The sequence below is a fragment of the Uloborus diversus genome, chromosome 2 (genome assembly GCF_026930045.1).
Source record: "Uloborus diversus isolate 005 chromosome 2, Udiv.v.3.1, whole genome shotgun sequence".
Taxonomy (NCBI): Eukaryota; Metazoa; Arthropoda; class Arachnida; order Araneae; family Uloboridae; genus Uloborus; species Uloborus diversus.
In genome coordinates, this window is record NC_072732.1 from 45448526 (window position 1) to 45471933 (window position 23408).

The 23408-nt window shown below is 31.0% G+C and overlaps 1 protein-coding gene across 2 annotated transcripts in view; it reads right to left on the reverse strand.

Annotated features, from left to right (window-relative positions):
• Positions 1 to 4567: 4567 nt before the first annotated feature.
• Positions 4568 to 23408, reverse strand: part of LOC129235107 (cGMP-dependent protein kinase 1-like) — a 129676-nt gene continuing 110835 nt past the window's right edge. The window contains exons 12-18 of one of the 2 annotated variants that reach the window (XM_054868793.1): positions 22540 to 22629; positions 20705 to 20846; positions 20374 to 20537; positions 19000 to 19122; positions 14598 to 14660; positions 9958 to 10024; positions 4568 to 7934 (exon numbers count right to left, since the gene is read on the reverse strand). In XM_054868793.1, coding sequence (XP_054724768.1) covers positions 7836 to 7934; positions 9958 to 10024; positions 14598 to 14660; positions 19000 to 19122; positions 20374 to 20537; positions 20705 to 20846; positions 22540 to 22629 — 748 coding nt within the window. In that variant the 3' untranslated portion in view covers positions 4568 to 7835. The remainder of the gene's footprint in view (positions 7935 to 9957; positions 10025 to 14597; positions 14661 to 18999; positions 19123 to 20373; positions 20538 to 20704; positions 20847 to 22539; positions 22630 to 23408) is intronic. The other variant, XM_054868794.1, reaches the window with a different exon arrangement.

Here is a 23408-nt window from a genome sequence, read left to right on the forward strand (position 1 = left end):
AAAAATATAAGAACAATGGTTTGATTATGCAGCATAAATCATCATCATTTTCTCTTTTTTAAGTTACATTTGTTTTTCTTGCTTTATACTGTACGTACTGTACTGGTTTATTTTATGCCTTTCTTTCCCATTGATTTTGTGCATGGTAGCAGTATTTTATGTTGAATAAAACATTTTTTTTTAAATTTAAAATACAAATAAAAATTCAGCTTTTTATGTAAGAAACAGTAATGTATAGTTAAGAAATGGTTTTTAACAGTTTGAGGTGGTGTTTCAAATAATTGGGTATGCTTATAAAAATTTTTATACACACCCTTTTCCACAACGCGAAATTTCGACTTACGCGAAGAGTCTTGGAACGCATGCGTCGCGTAAGTCGGTACTCGACTGTAGTTGAAATAATGGATGGGTTAGTTGACACCCGCTTAACTCGTTAGATTTTCGCGGTCTCTTGGGGTGTCAAATTACGAGGTTCCACTGTATACTATCTTTGGTAATTTACAAAAGAACTTGCCTGTTTTTTCTTTTCATGACTTTACTTGTAGTATATACATTATATATAGCTATATATATGACGGGTGGTCGGAAATGACAGAAATAACAAGGAATGTATAGAGTTATTATGTTAAAATACCTAATATATAATTGTCGACGCTTCGGAAATGGAGAGGAGTTTCCAGGGTTTTCCCCGTAATGTTTTTTTTTTTTAAGTAAAGTCGAATTAATAATAATATTAATCAGAACGATGAATATTGGACTGTCTTTGGTAATGTTTGGTCTGTAAGTAAAAATAATCAAGTTAAAGTCTCAAATTTTTGGTCACCAAGTTGAGAAACAGCGAGCGAAACTATACTGTTCGTTTTTGTTTTTCGCTTTCATAGTTTTATTCGTTAATGCTTTCCCCTGTTTTTATTTAGCTTATCAATATGGAAAAATAGAATAGTTCATAGGACCATAATTCTTCTGTGAAATTGTCACGAGTTCATTGTTCTACATTACAATGCAAGAAAATTTTTAATGCTAAGTCAAAACCTGAGACTTGGAAACTAATGGAGAAGTTTATAGCAAAATCATGAAAACAACAATGAAAATACTTTTTTACTTAGAAAAGGGAGTTTCTTTGTAAGGAAACGTGCATATATTATTAATTTCATTACTATTTCGCTATTAGCAAAATCTTCAGTTTCTGAATGATATAGATTGGGTAGAGGCAGCAAAAATAGAAAGTATGAAAAGAAAAAAAAAAAAAAAGGAAATCCAAAACAGAAGGTTCAAAAAGAATATTGAAGCAATTATTTTGACACTAGGGTTAGAAAAACATAAAAGCATTGAATATATCTAAGAATCAACAAATATTGCATAAAAAGAGTGGAAATGTCTAATAATGTTTTAAGTTTGGTTGCAATTTCAACATTTACAAAATATCCTATAGTCTGGCTATTTTCATAAAATTTCCCCTGGCAACCCTGGGCTTTATCAGAAAAAGTGCAATACAGTTTAGCATCAACTTACGCGTGGGATGCGTTTCAAGGCCGTTCGTATAGGTCGAAATTTCGTGTTGTGGAAAAGGGTATGTATACGATTTTTTTATAAACATACCCAATTATTTTAGACGCTTGTAAGCACATCTCAAACTGTTTTAACATATTTTTAAACTTTATACTAACATTTTAACACAAAGAACAGAATTTTTATTTATTTATACAAATGTGACGACCAGCAGCAGTGGTCCAGCTAGGCTGGTCCTAGTCAGATTATTAGTCCCCAATGAAAATCAACGGCCCTCTTATCCCCGGCTATCCACTAGAGATGAGTTTGAGCTCCTTTGAGAGCCTGAGCTCGAAAATTTGTAACCGAGCCCGCCCGCCCGAGCTCGAAGGAAACTTTCTTGTATCAAAAACCGAACCTTCTACAGTCTGACATGATCTCTCTGTTAATGAAAAATGTTGTGTCGAATGTTCTTCATTAACAGAAGTTCCTAAATTTTCTGAAAATGCTCCACTTCAAATGCATTTCTGTATGACATATTGCAATAGTAATGGCAAAAAAAAACACTATAAATAAGAATTCTTTTTTTTTTTGGTTAAATTTCCACATTGGTTGAACTGATTTAAATTTTTCTTTCATTTTCTCACAGTTAGGAAAATGCTTAATTGCTTTGAATTTGTTTGGACATTGACGATTGAATATCTTTGCTCGAGTCCGAGCCCGCGCTTGGGCTGAGCCAGTTTCACCTCTACTATACACTCTTGCTCATTATCGCCTCTTCCGGTAAGCTGTTCCACGTGTCCATGACCCTAATAAAGTAGTAGTTTTTCCTAATTTCCATGTTAGCCCGAGATTTTAATAGCTTAAAACAATGACCCCTTGTCCTGCGTTCCGCGCAAAAATTTAACCCATTAACATTTTTCATTTTGATAAATTTAAACAACTGAATCATGTTCCCTCCAACTTTGCTTTAGGCTATACTATACATATTAAGCCTTTTAAGTCTGGCATCAAATCTAAATCTGAAAGCTAGTACTAGTCTTGTTACCCTTCTTGGAACTCTTTCCAATTCAGAAATATCTTTCCTAAGATAAGGCGACCAAAACTGAACAGCATACTCCAAATGAGATCTTACTAGACTCCTATATAAAAGCAGAACCTTCTTAGATTTGTTTGAAATATAACTATTGATAAACCCAAGCATTCTGTTGGCTTTGTTACTTGCAGTGCTGCTCTGTTGACTAAACATGGAAAAACTAAATGAAATGGTGTGGAGTGGTTATTTGTCGACACTAACAAAGTGATGTTTGGATTTAATTATTTGTGAGAAACTCGCGCTATAGACAATTTGCGTAAGGCAAATCAAGTGGCAGTACGAGTCCAATGTGTATCTAAAAAATCATTGAAATTAATATCCCTAAATACATTAGTTAATGCAATATATTTTTAATAAATTAGTTCATAAAAGCTGCATCTCTATTTTGATGGGAAAGATTTTACCCATTGCTTAATGCCTTTTCTACACTTAAAGCTTTAATTTAGGCTTCTAATTTTGCCCTTACACAGAGATCAAGTAATCTGCTTTCTTTAGAATTAAAACATGAGAAATGTACGGTCATGAATTTGAAAAAAAAGATATGAGCTCAAGTTTAATTTTTTCATGAATTTAATTACACAAAAAGACACTTGATTCACAAATATCTTTCTATCTCAATATAATTTTCAAACAAAGATTTTACATTATTTACATTATTTAAGCACAAAATGTGCTGGAACATTTGAGCAAATTTTACACAAGTATCAATGTAGAATTATATAATATACAGCACATTGCAGATTGAGGACAGCATAGCTGAATATCACAAGAAAGCTTAATGAACAATTTTTCCACTCAATTAGTTGCATAAAAATAAAATCAGTTAGTTCTTTTTAAGAGTAGAAGAAGCAATACAGGGGTGTGTCCCTTGTATAAGGCGGTTAATTCGTTCTGCGTAGTATTAAAACCGTGTTATACAAGACTATTTTAAAAATAACATTTTTACTTTTTTTAATACTATTTAGGCATGTGCATGAGATAAATGAGGTTAAGATATATCGTGTTATATCGAAACCGTGTTACACGAGGCTTAGAAATAATGTAAATCAAGGAATGTGTACCGTGTTATATTGAAACCAAGTTTCATAAAAACAAAGTAAAAACTTATTAGAGTCATCAACCATTAACAAAATGTATTAAACAAAAATGAAATTCTATTTTTTTAAAATACAAAATTCAAGTTATATCAGAATCATGAAGTGTTAAATTCAAGTTTCATACCATGTAATATCGAAACTGCGTTGTAGAAGTACCGTGTTATACGAGGGACGCCTGTATTTACCAATTAATTTTATGCAATATACCAACAGCATGGTTATCTTCTGCAATGTCTTATGCATATGCTATATGAAAGTTATATAAGTTATATCCAGAGCTGCCAACTTTTGAAAATCTAAATTCGTAGCAGAGTTTTGTGTAGAGGGGGGGGGGAGTAAAACAACATTTTTATTAACAAATGTAACAGACGCAATAAATAAGTTATATTAGTAAAATCGAGAAAATGCTCCCCCCCCCCCTATTTTCAAAATGAACCTGATGAATTTTACGGGAGGCGGAGTTATATATAGAGATTTTTTAAAAATTGTTTTTAGTATTAGGTGATTTCTAAGTTTAACAATTATTTTTATACAATGTGTTTTCCATATGGCTTCAACTGAAATATTTTTCATTTTCACAAGCTAAAAATGTAACACATGAACAAAAAGCAAGAGCGATTTAGCATCATTATGTGTCAATGTGGAAAGAATGAATCCCTTAAACTGTCAAATTTTTATTTTGCATGTTTTTTTCTTAATTTTTTAAATTTTGATATTGTTTGCTTTACTTTTTTTTAGAAAAGAAAAATTGCACATAGTGGGAGAACTAAAACTCTAAAACCTGTTTGTTTTTAGTCCTGTCGTTTTTTTTAAAAACATTCTGACAGGCAGAGCTATAAATTTTTGGTATGCTTTTTTTCTTTCTTTCTTTTTTTTTTTTGAGCGAGAGAGAGAGAGAGAGTGGCAAATGAAGAAGTAGTATGATAAATTCATTTCGTTTATTTTTAAACAAAAATTTGGAATATTAGTTAGTACTAAAGCATTGTTACCTAAATTATTAATAATACATACAGTATCTGTAATGATTGATTTTTTTTAAGGGTACAAAAAAGAAAGAAAATTGTAACTTTTGGACTTGTTTTCGTAGCGTCGTAGTTCAAGGCTGCAGTTCGTAACAACTATGATTTTTTTGTAGCAGTTGGCAGCTCTGGTTACAGCAAACACAGAAAAACAAAACACACACAAAAAAAAATCTTTTTTTTTCTGGTGCACAAGTTTTAGGCCTGATTTCAGTAAAGAGCAATAGTTTTACAGTTTAGTTACGCCATCCAGAGACTGCACTTTCGCCCTTGTTATGGACTCATCAGTTTGAAATAGTAGACAGTAACTGAGCTGGATGCAGAAGTCATCTCATTAAAGCTGAGAGTGCCAACAAACAGATAGATAAAGTAAATTTATCTCACCAGCGAGAATTTGCAAACATGGTGCAGTTCAACTCTAAATTGAAGGCAATGGTTTCGGGATGATTTACTTTATCTACCAGTTTGTTGGCGCTCTCAACTCCAGTGAAACAACATCTGCCTTCAACTTGGTTATTCCCTATTCCAGACTGATGAGTCCATAACAAGGACAAAACTGTAGTCTCTGGACAGGAAAACTGGGCCGTTGGTGTATTGCATGTAGTTCTGCCTTAGGTGTGGAAACTTACAGCTTAATGCACAATTAATTGCTTTCAAGGAAATAAATGTATTTTGAATCTAAAACTACATGCACTATTCCATGCAATATACCGACAGCCAAGTTATGACACTTAGAGACAGCAGTTTCACCCTTGTTATGGGCTCATTAGCCTGGAATAGTGAATAACCAAGCTGGTGGCAGATGTCATATTGAAGCTGAGAGCGCCTTAGCCCTGGCTTAAAGACAGTAACTTGTTGCTAAACATACATTACTTTTTGCTGTTGTTAAATATGCCAATGTCAACATTGGGATGCTTTAGAACAAAAGAGGTAAATTCAATGTAAAGCACTAAGTTTCTTAACTTGGGTTAACATGAAAAACAAAATTTTACACAACTTCCTTAGTTAAATGCTGATTGCGCAAAATAAGTCTTCACGAAAAATGAAACAATACTACTTGATACAAAAGCATACAAGATTATCAACTAACAAAACAATTTTTAATATGCACATGGCAGTGTAAAGATTTTTAACAAATAACTCATTAAAAACAACGCTTTGAAGAGTGCTAACAATTGTACTGACTTTATAAGTCTAAAGCATAACATGCTGCCTTGAAATATTATGTTCATTAATTTTTAGAAGCATTGCACAAGATTTATCAGAACATATTTTACAAGAATACAAGTGTTCAAAAGCATGATTTTTTGAATATTTGTAAAAAGCATGCTCTAGCATTTAATATACAACACAAAAATATCTTGAAGCATTGAATGCAGTGAGAAAATTAGATAATAGGCTAGACAATAAATTATAAATAACTTCAATGGCATTTTAAAACAAAGGTTTCCATTCAAAATTTAAGTACAATTAAACATGTGGTGGTAAGTTTGGCAATATTTTTTTTTGTTAGAAGATGCATAATTGAGTCTTCCATTTGGTAATTTGAATACTTATTTTACAACATCTAGTTAAAAACTTATCTGAAGAGCAATAATTGCCATAAAATAAAAGATTTTGGTGTTAGGAAAGTTTGAAATTGAGAAAATTCTATTTTGAAGTTGGGAACTGTAAGAGGGTGAGTCAAATTTTCTAGAAAAATTGCATGTTTGACTAAGCTTGTTACATGTCAAATGCTTGTTCATACGCAAATACAGTGAACCACCGTTTATACTTTTTTGATGGGACTGTGAAAAAAAGCGTACAAATGAAAAAAACGTACAATAGGTATAGGTTAATGTGTATTAGACTCTGCAGGAACCAATTTAAAAAACGTATAATTGATAAAAACGTATAAAAGAGAAACGTATAAACGGTGCTTCACTGTAGTTCTTAACTTCAATATCTCAAGATGGTTCTGCAAGTAGGGAAAGAATATTGCTTTGAAGCTGAATAAAAACTACGTACAAGAGACCAGAACTTTTAATAAGCATTTAAAGCTTACTGAATCACAGAAGCTTTTAATAAATATGTTTCATTAGCAACTCAATCTAAAAAATATTTTACATGGAAGAGCAAGAAACTAAATTTTCCATAAGTGTGCTCAAAGCAGGGTTGCCAGACTTGGCTAATATTAGCCATTTTGGCTATTTTTGATCCTACTTGGCTAGAAAAAATTCAAAAGTCAAACCGATCTACATTTTATTTCGTATTCATCAAACGTATCATGATTTGACACTAGGAAATTTAAAATTTATTGATCCGAAGATTTAAAACGAATGTTACCATGGCTGGACCCATATATACATGTGTATGTATCAAAAACCTATAAATTTTAGTCCAAAAGAAACATATATGGAACAAATATACATGTATAAATATATATGGGCCAAACCACAGTAAATAATTTTGTTGTGGAGGGGACATTTCAAAAATTTTATTGTGGTGTGGGCCTAATTTGGTGCAGAATGTCAACAACGAAATCTCAACTTTTTCATACAGTACAGCTGGCTTAAGTCTTTTTTCTTTATGACTTGTTTCCCTCTTTATACAGACATGATGTATTTAAAACCCATTCAGAGCCAGATACAACAACAGTATTCTTTCTACAGACATGAGCCGATTTAGGATTATAGCCATGGGAAAGTGGATTTTTTTTTAAAGAGTAATATTAAAACTCTTTTAAGTCATCCCAACATGACTGAGGGTGGGGGGGTTGGGTGGCTATGGCCCCCCATAATAGCCTCATGACAACAAAAATATACAACATAATGACAATAAATTTGCATTAAAATTCATTTAGATCAAAATGTTATTGCACAAAACAATCACTTAAGAGCTTCCTTACAACGCCTAATAATATAATCTACTTCTCAGGAAATTCAAGTATACAAATACATACATGTGTTTTTTTTCTTCTTTTTCATTTCACAACATATTGCGCCGTAAAAGTCTTTAAAATCAAAACTAAGTTCCATCATAAGAAAAGGACAATACAGTAAAAATCTTGTGATCCGCGCCAATATGGCACTTCAGTTGACTGAATTTATTTCATCCTCTTCATTAAATATTTATAAAGTTCTATAAAATGTTCATTTAAAATTCAGTATCCCAACCAGATAAATCGTCGGGTGGAAGAGGGTCTGTATCAGGGGGATATCGGTCAAAGTTAGAATAATCAATTGGACTTCGCACCTGGAACGGAAAAAAAAATGATTAGTCATAATTGTACATGTATATAGCTAAAAAAATATGAACTAAAATAGAAATAAAATATATTCTGAATAATTACTAAAAATACAGTTTAGCAAAGTACTTGGCTCCAAAAAAGGTGTTGCACTTAAACTTAAATTGGTGGGGACTAAATTATTTAAATGAGAAGCAAATGACTGCATCCATGAACTAAAGGTACTTCAGAAAAAGGTGTTGATTTTTCTTCATATGTTTGTAAAAAAATTTTTAATGTTAAGGTTGATACCAATAATACTCCTGCAAAACACCTCCTCCCCCCTATTTTCTATCAAATTGTGAAAACCTTTAGAAAAAAAAATAAATGCTGAGAAAAAAAGACCGGTTTTTCATGGAGAACTTAAAAAATAAAAAAAAATACAAAAGTTTTTTTTTGCAGTAGCTAAAACTATGATAATTGATTGGTAAATCCGAGGTATTTGGGGCTCATGCCACCTCATATTACTGAAAACTCAGATTATCGGGAAAATTTTTCCAGATTAATCTTTTACACTTTTCCGATGACATAAGGAGTAGCCCTTTTTACTTCCTTATACAAAGAAAAGCAGTATTGTTGTCGTGAAAAGTTATCACTGAAATTTCAACATAAATTTCGATCTTAATTACCTCTAAACGAATTTGGACTTTTTTCCACAAAGTCTGTATGTACGTATTTACCCTAGCAAATTTGTAGGCAACCAAACACATATTTTGACTGAATCGTTGCCCGAATCCATTTCAATGAGTTTTGTCATAACGATTGTATCTGTGTGCTTGCGAGCATATGTATCTCGCATACCACAAAAACCGTTTGTTGTAGAAGGTTTGTTTCGTCTTTCGTATACATTACACGTGAGGCGTCAAGTTTTGAACCTTCCTTTTTGACTAGCATCAGGTATTCTAATATTCCAAAAGGCATGTTTACAGGTTCTTTGCGGCAAATCAATGTTACTTTCATGCATCAAGTTATCATCTTCAAGGCATTTCGTAATTCATATTGTGCAGTTGATGACAACACGTATATCACGCCACTTAAAGAGTGTTGTTGACAAATTCGCAATGCCTTTTATATTAATTACTGTATCTCGTTAAATAAGTGTAATGGCAGGAAAGAAAATATTTTCAGATTTTTATGAAAATCATTTTTTGGAACTTAAAAATGTAAATGAAAATATAAAGTAAGCACCTCGAATTAAGCAGAACCTCGAACTTTTGAGACTCAGATTATCGAGACTCTACTGCATATATATAAACCCAAGTTCGTAGATAAGTATATATTCCTCTGAAAGTATATGTAATTACATAAAAATGAATTATGTACAATAATACAATATACTCAAATGACATCAACCGCTATATATAATTTCTGATGACTGCATAAAGTGTCAGACATCAAATCAAAGTCGTCTATATAAGCAAGGCATCGATAATTTGAATCATTTCCCTCAAATTAGTGATTTTAACCATGATTCAAATCAATTGATTAAAAAAATCCTTTATTTAAATTATTTTTCAACTCTCTAGACCTCCTAGAGACAAACTTGTTTATACTCAAAATTCTAAATTCAGGGGAAAAGATATAGGAGTAAACGGGCATATTTTATTTCACCTATTACAATATGTTTTTTTAAAAATTGCATATTTTAATTTTCCCTTTTACGACTCAGGTATTTTCATTCCGCAAATTTAGTAATTTTATTTCAAAACTGCATTTAGTTGAGCCACTGTAATTTTAATTTGTGGTGGAAAAAAAAGAAGCTTCTTAATTGGGGGGGGGGGGGGAAAGATTATTTTGTGTGTTCTGGATGCTTTTTGGTTATTGTTATCAAATTGTATTTGTCCCAAAGTGATCACATTAAGTGGCGCCTACTGTATAAACCATTGGTTGACAGTAGTCCACTATGAAATAAAATGACCTAGTTGAACAACGCTTTATGAAATAGCTTGCTTTTCACATAAAACATGAAAAAGAAAGTATTGTTTAACTTACTTGAGGAATAATAGGAGGAACCAATGTTCGTGTTCTCAGTCCATCATAGTAGAAACCATCAAACCATCTGCATAAAGAATGAAACATTAATATTATATACAGTCAACATTCTTTAGAATGACCTCCCATTACTGCAACTCTTCCATTATAGCAATCAATGCATAAAGCCCCACTTGCTATTCCATAGATTCAATGTTGTTTTAACGTCTAACAGAATATCTAAACTGAATTCTTAGATCCCAATATAATGTTCAAAATTAAATTTCAACTTATTTGAAATTTTATAAACTACGCATTCAAAAACTAATATTGTAACTATTTCATGTTTCTGGAAAAATATTTTAATTGAAAAGAATTTTTTTGATAATGAAAGAGTAAAAAAAGAAGCAATAAGAACCATGCACCAACTATAGATATTAAGAAACAATTTTTCAGAAAAATTCAAAAATAAAAGAGAAAAGCTTCAATTTTGAAGTATGCTAAAAATAAAATTTATTATTTTTGAAACAAATAAGTAAATCATTATCTTTAAATTTAAAAAAAAAAAAAAAAACTTATTTCTGTCAGTTATTGTTGGTGTATTTTGTAGCTAAATGGCATAGTTTTAAAGTTATGTTAAATTAATTTTTTTATTATTTATTTTGCAGCTGCAATTATTTACCATTTTGTAAGTTTCTTAATCCTCTTTTAAGATGAAGCATAAGCTGCTGAAGTTATTGTGAAATAAAGATAAAATACATCTAAAAAAAATATCTTGTACACTTGCATTATAGAGATCTCTTGCTACAGGGACTGATTTTGTTCGGATGAAAGGTGTCGTTATTAGGAACGTCGACTGTATATATGTATAAAATTGACACATAGTAACTAAACTTATTTATCAAGGTTTCGAAATTATTTTATCTCAAAGTTAAAAAATAAAGAATTCTTAAAAAAAAAAAAAAAAAAAAAGAAAACAGCCTAAGAAGAAAAGAAAACAGCTTAAAGAAATAAATGAAGGTATGCAAGTAATATATACCCGCTTCCTTGTTTGATGGATCTCAAAAAGTTAGAAGAGACTTGAAATAAGGAGTCACACGATGTTCTTAGTGAATTGTCTTTCGGGAAAGGGCTTTAATATTCTGGGTTGAAAACTGGTAGGATAAGATAAATGTAGTTGGTGTAAGTAATCAGTCTCATTGAATTGGTGTCTTAAATTGTATCCATCACACAGGTTTCAGTTTTAAATTACGGATTGTTATTTATTATATTTATTGATGGTGATAGTAAATGGCATTTTATAAACACTAGTCAGGGTTTTCCGCACTTTTCACAGTCACTAATGCTCCAATTACACTTTAATTAATGACCATACAATGAAAAAAATGTTGCATTAAAAAAATGTTGCTAAAGAAATGAATGCTGCCTCAGTATTCATTTCTTTAGTGTTCAGTTGGAATAAAACAGAGTGTTCTTTTCATGTTTTGCTCAAGAAAAATTTTCGGAAATTTTATCACAATTGTAAGTTGCCCTCCAACTTTGAACCTCTTTTTTGTACTAAATTTCTCGAATTACATGCAGACGTATAGTTTTATAAAGGAAAGGCATATACTTTGCAGATATTTTTTTTAAAGGCTGTGTGCCTACTTTATCAAAAAATATGTATTTTAAACACAACTGGTGAAGTTACTTTCATGGATTATGAAAGTAAAAACTGATGTTAAGTATCATTATACTCTAGGATTAATGAAGATTTGGTTCTGTAAATATGCCACAACCATTGTTTACCAATTACTGTTAATAATATCAAGAAATGATAAACAATGTGGATGGTGAATTCTCAGAAAGATTAATGTAATACTTTATTATAAGCATACATTTAACTTCGTTTTTAATCTTAATCATATCTGTGGATGTAACTTGAATAAATATATGTATGGGAAGTTCCTTCACTGAAGATCCTTGTGATGGCACAAGTATGTCACATGCTACACATCAAATATTTTCCTGATTTTTTTTTTTTTTTTTTACAATGTGAATTTATTTCAGATTTGGGGCTTATAGGAATGAGGCTGATGATTTACTAAACAATTGTTTCTTTAACACAATCACTTAATATAGCCACTAGGGGAGACCGGGGCTAATATGCGAAGGGGTAAGTGTGCGAATGTTAAATAATTTTCTCGTTTTTCGTTAGACAGCTCTGAGTGAGCTGTCACGTAACCACGTATATGCCTCGCTACTGTCAGTGTATTTTCAGTGAAATCTGCCAAACCAAATGTGTTGCACCAAAGAAAGTGATTTTTTTTGCAGTGTTAAGTAATTTTTTTCATCCTTAGTTATTTTCTTATAAAACATATAATAGTAGAGCAATTTACCAAAACTTATTAATGTTGAATAGCCCATGCTTCTACACACAAAATGACGCCTTATTCGGATTATATTTATGAAACCATTTTTAAACCAGTGTAACTTGATTTCAATACGGCGAGTTGGGGCTAGCAGGCGAACTTTTTTCGGGGTAAGTGTGCGAATTTGCATACTTGCCGCAAGTTAAGTTTTTAAAGTCAAACATTAAACAATTGAAATTTAAATTCTGTAAACTGTCAATTTAATGAAATAGTTGCATTAGTTACACTATTCTTGAGCTTTTCATTAGGTACTTATAGACATGCTTATACAACTGCCAACGTACGTGCTCTTCTTTACGGAAATGAGAAAATACAAGAGAAAAAACAACAATGGGAAAATCCCACCAGATGTAATGCTGCATGTATGGTTCTCTAGTGAGTTGAAGACAGCTGAAATATTCATAGATTTCTTAAAGGATTTTGCTAAAAACACTAGATGTTCAAATAAAAAACCTCTGATTCTCTTACTAGACATTTACGACTCCCACGTCAATAGAAGGGCTTGATTTTTGTAAGGAAACTACTGCAATACTAAGAATAATAATAACACTACGCTCTTTCCCACTGCATTGTAGCCATAAGTTGCTGCCTCTTGATAAGAGTCTACATGACCCATTGAAAAATAACGTTAATTCCGTCTGTGATTCTTGGATGGTGAATAATAAAGGAAAGCCAATGACGATTTAAGACGTAACAACGGTGGTAAACAGTTGCTTTTCCACAAGAAGCAAGTCCCATAAATATTATGAATGGTTTCAAATACTGCATTCAATAATTCAGATTTAGAGTTTCATACTGAAGCTAGAGCTATGTATATAATACACCGCCAGCTCAGTCATTCCATCCAAGAACTGAAATTTCATGCTTATTAGCACTCATCAGCCCGGAATAGGAAGTGATTGAATAGCGCTATGTCTCAGCTGAATCCACATACATCTCTGAACATTACTTCAGATCATATAAGACCTTATCCTAAAGCTGTAGATGGTCAGATCAAAAAAGGATGAAATTGATAAAGGTCTACAGCAATACTCTTTAATACTCCAGTCAAAAAGGCTCATCCGGAAGAAAGAATCTTAGCAGAAAAACGCAAATCATCACAAAAAGTCCCCAAAGCATACAAGAACTCTCTAAATCCAAGAAAGAAAAAGGAATGTAAAACCAAAAGAAACATAATAAAGAAGGAGGCAAATAAGATAATGCATTTCAAATAATGTCTATATTTTTCAGCATTTGCTTCTAAAATCAGTTAAACTCTTTATATGGTGTAACATACATAATTTAAAAACATTTACAGTACTAATTTCGCTTTTTTTCATTCATTGGTAAGTTTTACTTGCTTACTTAAAGCATTGAGCCTTTAAGTGAAATTTTCTGTGGCTATTATGAGTTTTTCTCAATTTACTAACTTACCCCATACGGTTCGCCAACTTACCCCGTGACAGGGCAAGTGTGAGAACTCTGCGAAGGTTCCCAAAACATTATGTAAAAAATAGACAAAGCATAGTACTGTCAAAACAAAAATACAACTTTATTGCTGATACCATACAGATTATCCAAGCAATAAAAGAAAATTTTCTACTTTATTTACAACCTTTAAAAAAATAAAGTTTGAAAAGTTCGCCATCTACATATGCATTTTTAAATATTTAAATAATAATTAGACAAACTGACTTTTGCTGCTGAGAGCGTGATGGGAGTAAAAGCAAAAGTCATAAAACTTGAAAAAATAGACAAGCACTATTTAAGCATGTTTTACTTTACTTATAAAATTTCTCAGTCATCTAATAATATATTCATCTTCCACATTTATTTTATGACTTCTAAAATCAATTTGTAATCTTCATCTTTATAAAAAAAAATTAATATACAAAATTACTACATTAAAATCTCCCTTATACCTTCGCCCCAGTGACCAAGTTTAGTTGTCGATATAAGTATTTTAAATTATTGTCATAGAGGAAGATTATGTTGTCTCGAACTAAAAAAAGGAGTTTTGAAGGAGTTAAAACCAAAATGGAGTTTGAAGGGCCCTTTAAAAAATTTGCTAAGTAAAGGAGTATTGGAGGAGTTTTTTGAAGGTCTGTACGAACCCTTTCATTTTATATAAGAATCAACAATAATGGTGTCAGAAGCAGTTTTTACTGTCCATTGTAAAAATGAAAATAATGGTAAGAGGAAAATGATAAAGCAGTTGCAGAATTGCAGCAGATGTCAGAATAATTGCAAATACCACATCAAGATACCTACTTGTGTTTTTGAATGTCTTGTATTCCTCCTTTTTGATACCCTATCCTTTCGGCTGGATTATCTCTATGAAAAACAGAGAGACGGAAAATCAGAGATGTGGAAATATTGGAAAACTATTCAGAACACTTACGAAACTTAGGCAACACAAATCTTAATGCATTTACATCATCAGTTAAAAATTTTAGACACCCGTACCAAACTTATAAATGTAAATTTTAACTCTCCAACTTCCTGCCACCAAAATTCTTTTCTAGAATTCCCAAGCTGCACTAAAAGCACAAAAATCTCAACAAATCCTTTTACAAGGAAAAACAGCAGGAGTTTGGATCTAAAGTGCAAAACCAAGAACCAACCCTCCCTCCATTTAAGCAGCTAAAAATACCTTCCCCTCTATCCCTCCAAGCAAGCTTAAGGTGAGTTGGGGTAAAAACGACCTCAGATTGATGGCTTTAGGGGGAAGGGGAGGGGATAAAAGAATTAAAACTAAAAGGTGAAAAAGTTCAGTTACCCAGGGTAATTCCTAGACAAATATCAAAAACATCCAAGGGCACAGGGACGGAGTGGAGGGGTTACGGGTAAAAACTCTCCAGAGGTTAATGCAAATTCTAATACAGTAATTTATGCATACGAAAAGATTGTTTTGATTAAAACCCCTCTCCAGAAGGTATTTTTAATCACCCCCCCCCCCCCCGAAAAGGTATTTACGGCTGCACTAGTGAAAACATCCAATTATAAATACATATTATTTATAATTGGTGTTACAAAACCTTATCATTCACGAAGCCTATTATTGCTATGATAGGCAAGGGGGGGGGGGGGGGAATTGGATTTTATAAATTTTTTTTTTCAAATCTTTTTTCTATTTAAAAAAATGTTTGAAACTTTAGTATTCAAAATTAGAAAACCCGTTGAATACATATACATATGATTCAAATCAAGTTTAATATAATTGTAACTGTAGCAATATACAATTCCAAAAAATATCACCCAAACATTTTATATATTTCACATTACACCATAGCAAAATAAACAAATCATGATCTTTGAGTTGAAAATAATTTTAAATCTACTTATATAACAATGCCTAAATGTGTTTGCGTCTATTTCTTATACAAATCTAAGTTACCTTGGATTTTCATCTAATTTGGCAGGGAAGTAGTAATACCCAGAAATCCATAGGGTTTTTTCACAATTGAAAAAAAAAAGCTCAAATTTTAATTTTAAAACTAGAAAATTGCTACTATCTAAATGCCAATTTCTGCACCGTTTCTAATTTGATACCATTGGTAAGCATAAAAAGTGCACCTGATGAAGTTTGTTTCAAGCATGAACAAAGATTAGAAAATTTAGAATATTAAGCAGCTAGGGAACTAACTAAATTTTTTATTTTGTTTTAAATGCACAACACAAATTGTAATTATCATGTACCTAACAGTTTCAACAAAAAATGAGTTTGTTATTAATGAACTAAAAATGTTTAGTATAATTTTAGGGAAACTGTTATCAAATAAGTTACGGAAAGAGTTCATTAAAAAAAAAATGCTTGCATGTAATTGCTTTCTTCTACACTCTTAATTCAAAAGAACGAAAAAATAACTCTTAAAAAGAGTTAAATCTATTGCGGGTGCATTCATTCTTTCTGAGTGCTAGCTTTATCGAAAAAAGACGCTTTACGAAAAAAACCAAGACTAAAACTTTTCCTTATTGGCGTGAAATTCGGAAACACTCTTTTGAAGAGCGAAAAATAAAAACATTCTTTAAAAGAAGAACTCAAAAGCATTTTCATTGGTTCGATTCTGTCACGTGATTTTGTTTAGAGAGAATCTTCTATACCTCCACGTTAGGCTTAACTAACGTTGGTCGCGAATAGCAAGTGGATGTCGCTATCTAAATGTCTTCATTTAATGAATTAAAACACTATTTGTTGCCGAATGAGGATTCTGAAGGAAATGCACAAAAACTGAATGGTAAGTGCGAAGAATTTTCTTTTTTATTAAAACTTGTAACTGTTAATATTTCTTGAACTGCTATATCGTTACAAATCACCCACGTGCAATGTTATGGCGAACGTTTTGTAACTTTTTCTTCCAAATTAATGAGACTGTTATCAACAATTTTATTTCGGTCATCGAATCAAAAATATGACATTTGAAACAGTCGTTACCATCTTTGGTGTGTGTGTACTGTATATATATTTTAGGCAGGTGTTACAGACCCGACCATGCGCAAATCTATAGGTCGGATACCGAATCCGCTCCCGATGGTCGGAGCTCCAACCACTGCGTATATTTTAAATTAATCAAACATTGTTTTTGTGTATAATAAACTTTAAAGAGTATCATAAACTTTGTATAATACACTCATTCATATGTGTAACGGGCCATTCATTAATTCAGGGTCCTGAGGGGGAGGGGGGGGGAGAATTCTCTATATACCCTTGCTTGGAGAGGGGGGTTGGTGGATCCATTCTTAAGTAATATTTTCCAAGCCGATATTTTATATTAGAAATCCGCGGTCAAGTGGTTTGGCAAATATTATATTTCATTTGCTTCAGGAAGGTAAAAGTATGTATTATAGGATGAGCTGTTTTTTACTTGTGTTTCAAAGAATGAAACGTGTAAAATATAATAAAAGAATCGCACTGTGTTTTGCATGTCTTATTTTTAATTATTATCGCATCATATACAAAAATTATTTGTCGAAAAACATTCGGTCTAGATTCCTTACAGTAAACATTTCTTTACTCAAAAATGTTTTTGAAAAAATTTAAAAAAAAAAAAAAAGATAGTTAATTTAAGAACGATCCCAGTGATGTAATATTTGTTATTTTATTATTGTGAAGAAAAAAAAGAATCTTACGTAAGATGGGGGGGGAGGGAATCTTACAAACCCTTACATAGGGGGAAGGGAAGGTCAAAAATTGCCAAAATTGTCCTTACGTAATTAATGAATGGCCTCGAAGAAACAAAATTGAATTCAAACGTATCTTGTCACAATTTATTAGTGACTTTTTAAATTAATTTGAACTGATGTAACTTTTAAAACATTATTAATGTTAAAAGGCACACCGAGAATATCAATATAGAGTTTCAAAATTTTAAATCTATTTATTTGGAACTGTGTGGGTTTTTTAGTTTTATTTCAATCTTTAGATTCGGAAATGTACATAATATTGCAAGTGGATGATTTGTAACGATATACGAGTAGTTCAAGAAATATTACCATTTCAAGTTTTAATAAAAATGAAAATTCTTCGTACTTACCATACAGTTCTTGTGCTTCCTCTTCGGAAACACTAAAAACATTTTTTTTTCTTCAATTTTTAAATTAAAAAACTAATTTTTTTTTCAAATGAAATAAGTTTTAAAAACAGTTTTAAATTCAAATACACAGCATAAGCACATGAAAACACGTTTAAAAAACAATTTCACCAAAGGAGAGTGAAATGATTTTACCTATTTTATTCTAAAAAAAGAGTGAAATAGCGGCTTTCCAAAACGGAAAGCAACCACTCATTTAGGATATTAATTTAGTCTTAAAAAGAGTGAAAAATACTTATCAAAAGGGAGTGAAATTAGCTTATCCAAAAGGAGTGAAAATAACTGCTCCGCAAAAGGAATGAAATTCACTCCTATAAGGAAAGTGCGTTTTCGACACTGGAAAGGAGTGAAAATTTACTCAGTCTGAGTTAAAATCGCTGGAATTTTTTAAGAGAGTACGACAGAATTTGACAAATGGTTTGGTGATTATAGCTGAATACCTGAAATTACTAGTAACTATAGAAATTGATATAATTATAGCGTTGCAAAAATACTTCCCTAAACAAGTTTATTTTCATACATACATGTACATTTATTGATTTCACATTTGTAACTTATAATGTCAGAAGTATATCAGAAGATATCTTGCCATTGCTGCCCAGAGGCTGAATTGAAATTTGCCAAATCTATTCCCAACATAAGAAGCAACAATGAAAGTATTTGACAGTAACGTTGACACAATTAAAAAAATGCTAGTTTTTATGTTACTTTTAGTCATTCATATTGATTGCATTTACAGGGAACATATTGGTCCAGGGTAGGTTTTTAAGTTTTCATTGGACTATTAAAAAAACTCAGTTTCAGGGATGGATAAAACATGATATGTTTAATTAAAATAAAAATTAACAGCTACTTTGTTTTCAATTGGAGGAAAAAAAAGCATAAAAGTAAAATCCTTCCTATTCCAAGCAGTTAACTACTTCGCATATATAGAAATTCAGCTATGGTTAGCTAAAAGTATGATTTAAGAAATGAATAAATAAAAAAAACTAAACATAACTTCTGGTACAAAGAGCCATGCTTTAAAATCTGCTAAATAGAAAAAAGATTTTAAGTTTGACAAAAACAAGATTTTTTTTTACCTGCATAGTTTCTTTATTAGAGCCATTGCATTTCTAGAAATTATCCTAGGAAATTCAATTGCATCTATACCTTTTAAAATAATATTATATGTTTTCATTGGATCAGGTCCTGTGAATGGTGGCCTAAAATTAAGAGTAAAAATAAACACATGTAATAAAAATATGAATATAAAAGATACTTTTGAAAAATGTATCTAGTTTTTCTGAAATGTATAACAACATGTTTCCCTATAGCAAATAATGGGTTACATAATTAGATACATCACATAACATATGTTAAAACATACTAGATTACAGAATATAGTTATACAAGCAAATATATGTTTAAAGCAAGTCTTCACCTCAGAGAAGAAGTAAGATATCATTGTGTTATTTCTAGGATTAGCTGTTTTAGTGTAGCTGTGATACAATGATGTAACATTTAAAAAAAAAAACACACACACAAACAATTTAATCCCAATCTTTTCCTGCCTCTGGTGATCTCATTTTCTCCGTACAAAATTACACCGATATTAAAGGGAAGAAAACTAACTAACTTTAATGTAAATTCAATATTCGAAAAACAAACAAATACATAAATGTACAGCATTAAAAAAGCTTCCTTTCATTATGTTTTCTACAGAAGCACAAATTCAAAAAAACAAAAGATGATTTTCACTAAATTCCGCACTATATAACCAGCTTTATAAGAAAATAACCGAGTAATTTCAATTAATATTTCATATTTTTTGTTTTTAACGTATTATAAGTGATTGCAATACCAGTACATAGACTTCAAGGTGGTTTTCAATGGGAATCTACTGTGCTGCACCCAGCAATTTATTAAAGTTATAACTCATTTTAAGTTCCGTTTTAAGTACGTAAATGCTACATACATAATGTTTGCAAACTTTTAATGTTTTTTCCTCCAAAGAGCTTTTTTAGGATTCTGCACTCAAAAGCACCCAAAAGATTTTCCTTCTTATAGTCAGGGCCCAAGTCTCTGAGGCAAAAGTTAAAACAGAATGTATAAGAGTCTTGTGGAGTAACAACTTTGTTTTGCAGGTTAAAAAATCTGAACTCAATAAACGCTTTAAATCATAAAAGGCTTTATTAGCCGCAGCATTAAAATTTAATCTATATTTATGTTATGTCAAACATGTTATGATGAAAATGTCAAAACTATTTAATCGACCAAAATAAGCAGAAACACAGGATTTGAAGCAGAGCAAAATTTCAGAATTCTAGTATGGAATACAGTCACCCACATTATTATCATAGTATTTTTACAATAGAGGTAATGCATGATGTACAAAACTTCTGATAAAAAGTAATAATAGTTATATTCAATTAAGAATAAGTAATGCTTTGGGAAAAAACGTCCCAACAACTTACGTTCCTGTCAAAAGCTCAAACATTAGGACTCCAAGAGACCAATAATCAGCTGAAATGTCATGACCTCTGTTTAATATTATTTCAGGAGCAACGTATTCTGGAGTTCCACAAAAAGTCCATGTTTTTCGGCCATTTTGGAGCTTTTTTGCAAAACCAAAATCCACCTGAAAGTCATATCATAAGTAAAATTTCAAATTTCAGTAATTATAATCAACCATTTGTTGACCATATTTTAATGCAAAAAATATTTAAATATTTAAATAATTAAAAATAATATCACATGCAAAATAATATAAATTTCCATATTACAAAATTATAGAAGCATTTTTACCAGCTTAACATATCCTTGGGTGTCAAGAATCATGTTTTCTGGTTTCAAATCTCTGTAAATAATGTTCCTTGCATGCAAATAAGCGAACGCTTCAACAACACAGGCCGTGTAAAAGCGTGTTGTGTTATCATCAAAATTACCTCTAAAATGATAAAGAAAAATTTAAAAATTTAATATGTTTACAGCAAATATAAAACGCTATTTTAAAAATTGTACAATAAATGTAAAGTGTACAATAAGCAGCACAAGAGTAAATGTTATAATAGACTTTTATGGGGTACATCTAACAACATCTAACAATACAATACAACTAAAAGAATAAATTATAGACATATTGATGTATCTTAATTCTCAAAACAGCACAATAAAAGGTCAGAACAAATTTTAAAATCAAAACAAAATGTCACAAGAGATTTTAAGTCATGCAACTGAAATACTTCAATTACTTAGAATTTAAAGAATTAAAATTACTTCATTAGTTATGCAATTGCAGAAAGAAAGAAGTAGATTTATTTTTTCTGTTTTTGCATTTTATCCGAAAACTACTTGTCCCCCCTCCCCCCTAAATGAAAAGGAAAAATATATATGCAAAAATATAACAGCATGTGAAAAAATTTCCGAAAAGATTTTTGCATGCCTTAACAATAAAAAGTTAAATTAACTCCAGATTTTTTTTTTTTTTTTTTTTTTTTTTGAAGGGCATGAATATTAACATGCTGTTAGATTATTTTAGCCTCCAAAAATAACTGTATAAGAAGGGGGGGAGGGCTCATATATTTTCCCCACAGTTCAGAAGGATATTTTCCACATGGAAACCAATTTCAGTACAGATTAGAGACATTTAAATTTAACATTTTTAATAACTTATTCATGACTGGTTTTAAAATAAATGTTTTTACATTTTTGCAAAGAAAAAAGTATTTAAATCAAGGAGGTTCTCATTTCGAAGTTTGTACTTGGAACCCCCACTTGCCTCCTTACATGGGCGCCTATGGAGCCAGACTACCAATAGTTCGAAAGTGATTTTTCCGCGTTTATTAGTGCCTTGCATATAGAATCCTATTCTGCATCTACCCATATGAATGTAATCCTAAATTAAAAAAAAAATCTTCATATCAGGTGATTAAATGTTTTTCATTTTGAATATTAATACCATATTTTTAGTGTAACTTTACACAAGAGTATGATATGGTGAAATGACTTAGTTCAAAGTAAATCATTGTACCTAATGAACAAATTTTAGCACTATTCACTGTTATCAATGCTATAGCTCAGGCTGTCCCTCAAAATATTTGGTTTTTTATTGTGAAAATAAAAATCAAATCGATGGCTAAGGTGTGATACCTCGTAACTCAATATTAAAGAGTATAAGTTACGAAGTATCACACCTTAGAAATGTAATATAAATTGGCTTCAAATCTTCTTTGTTTCGGTGAGCCCCCCAAACACAGCACAAACTGTTATTAAAAAATCTCCAGAAGAAACTTTCAAGGTTATTTAGTGTCCTTTTTTCTGAGGTGAATATTTTGGTAAAGTGGTAAGAATACCTATACTATCTTGACATTCTACTTCATGACATTTAAAATAAAAGCAACTGTACTTATGATAAAACATTGAGTATGATTTTTTTCTAAAAAGGTTTAGCTAACTATTTATTGATGTAATATTTCTCACACTTAGACAAATACTGTGTTATGTTTAATGCAACATTTTAGTCAATGAGCACTAAATGGACTTGAACTGCACAAAAGATATGGATGTGGATTATATAGTTAAAATACTGAAATCTATTACATAACTAGAATGAAAATTTACAATACTGAAAAATAGATTACTTGTCTCTTAGAATTGTCCACAATTCACCACCCAAGCAGCACTCCATTAGCATGTACAAATATTTTCTATCCTTAAAAGTACGATATAATCTGGAAAAATAAATTTGCAGTTATTTGAAGAGTAATCTGAAGTTATTTTCTTTTTAAATAAAAGACGAAAAAAAATACAAACTTTACAAATGCAAGCAAAACACTAAAATAAGAAGCACAGCAAACCTGAAATCACACAACATTATCAAAACAAAAAAGAAAAAAAAATGTTAATTATAATTAAATTCATGGGTACATACATTTGGAAAATATTTTTGAAAGATGGTCAACACCATTCGAGCACAAATCCGACTTTGATGAAAGGTATGAAAGCAGAAATATGGTTAAACTGTTAAAACCTATTATGTAACAAGAATGAAATTTTACAGAAAAATAAATTACTTGTCTCATAGAATGACTTTTTATGTGTTTCAGCTGAATCAAGTATTTTTAAAACATGTTTTTATTATATTCGAATGAACATGTGTATGTTAAGAACATGTAATTAATTTAGCCAATGCTTTGACTTATCAAACTGACCAATGCTTCCTGAGCTAAAATTTTGTATTTAATTTGAATTTTTTACCTGTTTTTCGGTTAATTTGAAATCTGATCAGCGGAATGCTGTTAAACTTTATAGTAAATAGACTGTAAGTGGAAAGTAATTGAATATTATTCAAGATGTCACTAGAAAAGATTGTTTTTCTGACAATGAAGATGAAAAACATTCGGTGAATCACAAACCAATGTCATTAAGTTACTATTGCATGCCATAAATGACATTGAAGTTTTCTCAAATACAGTAAAATTAATCAAAATGAAGCAAGTGGCTATCACAC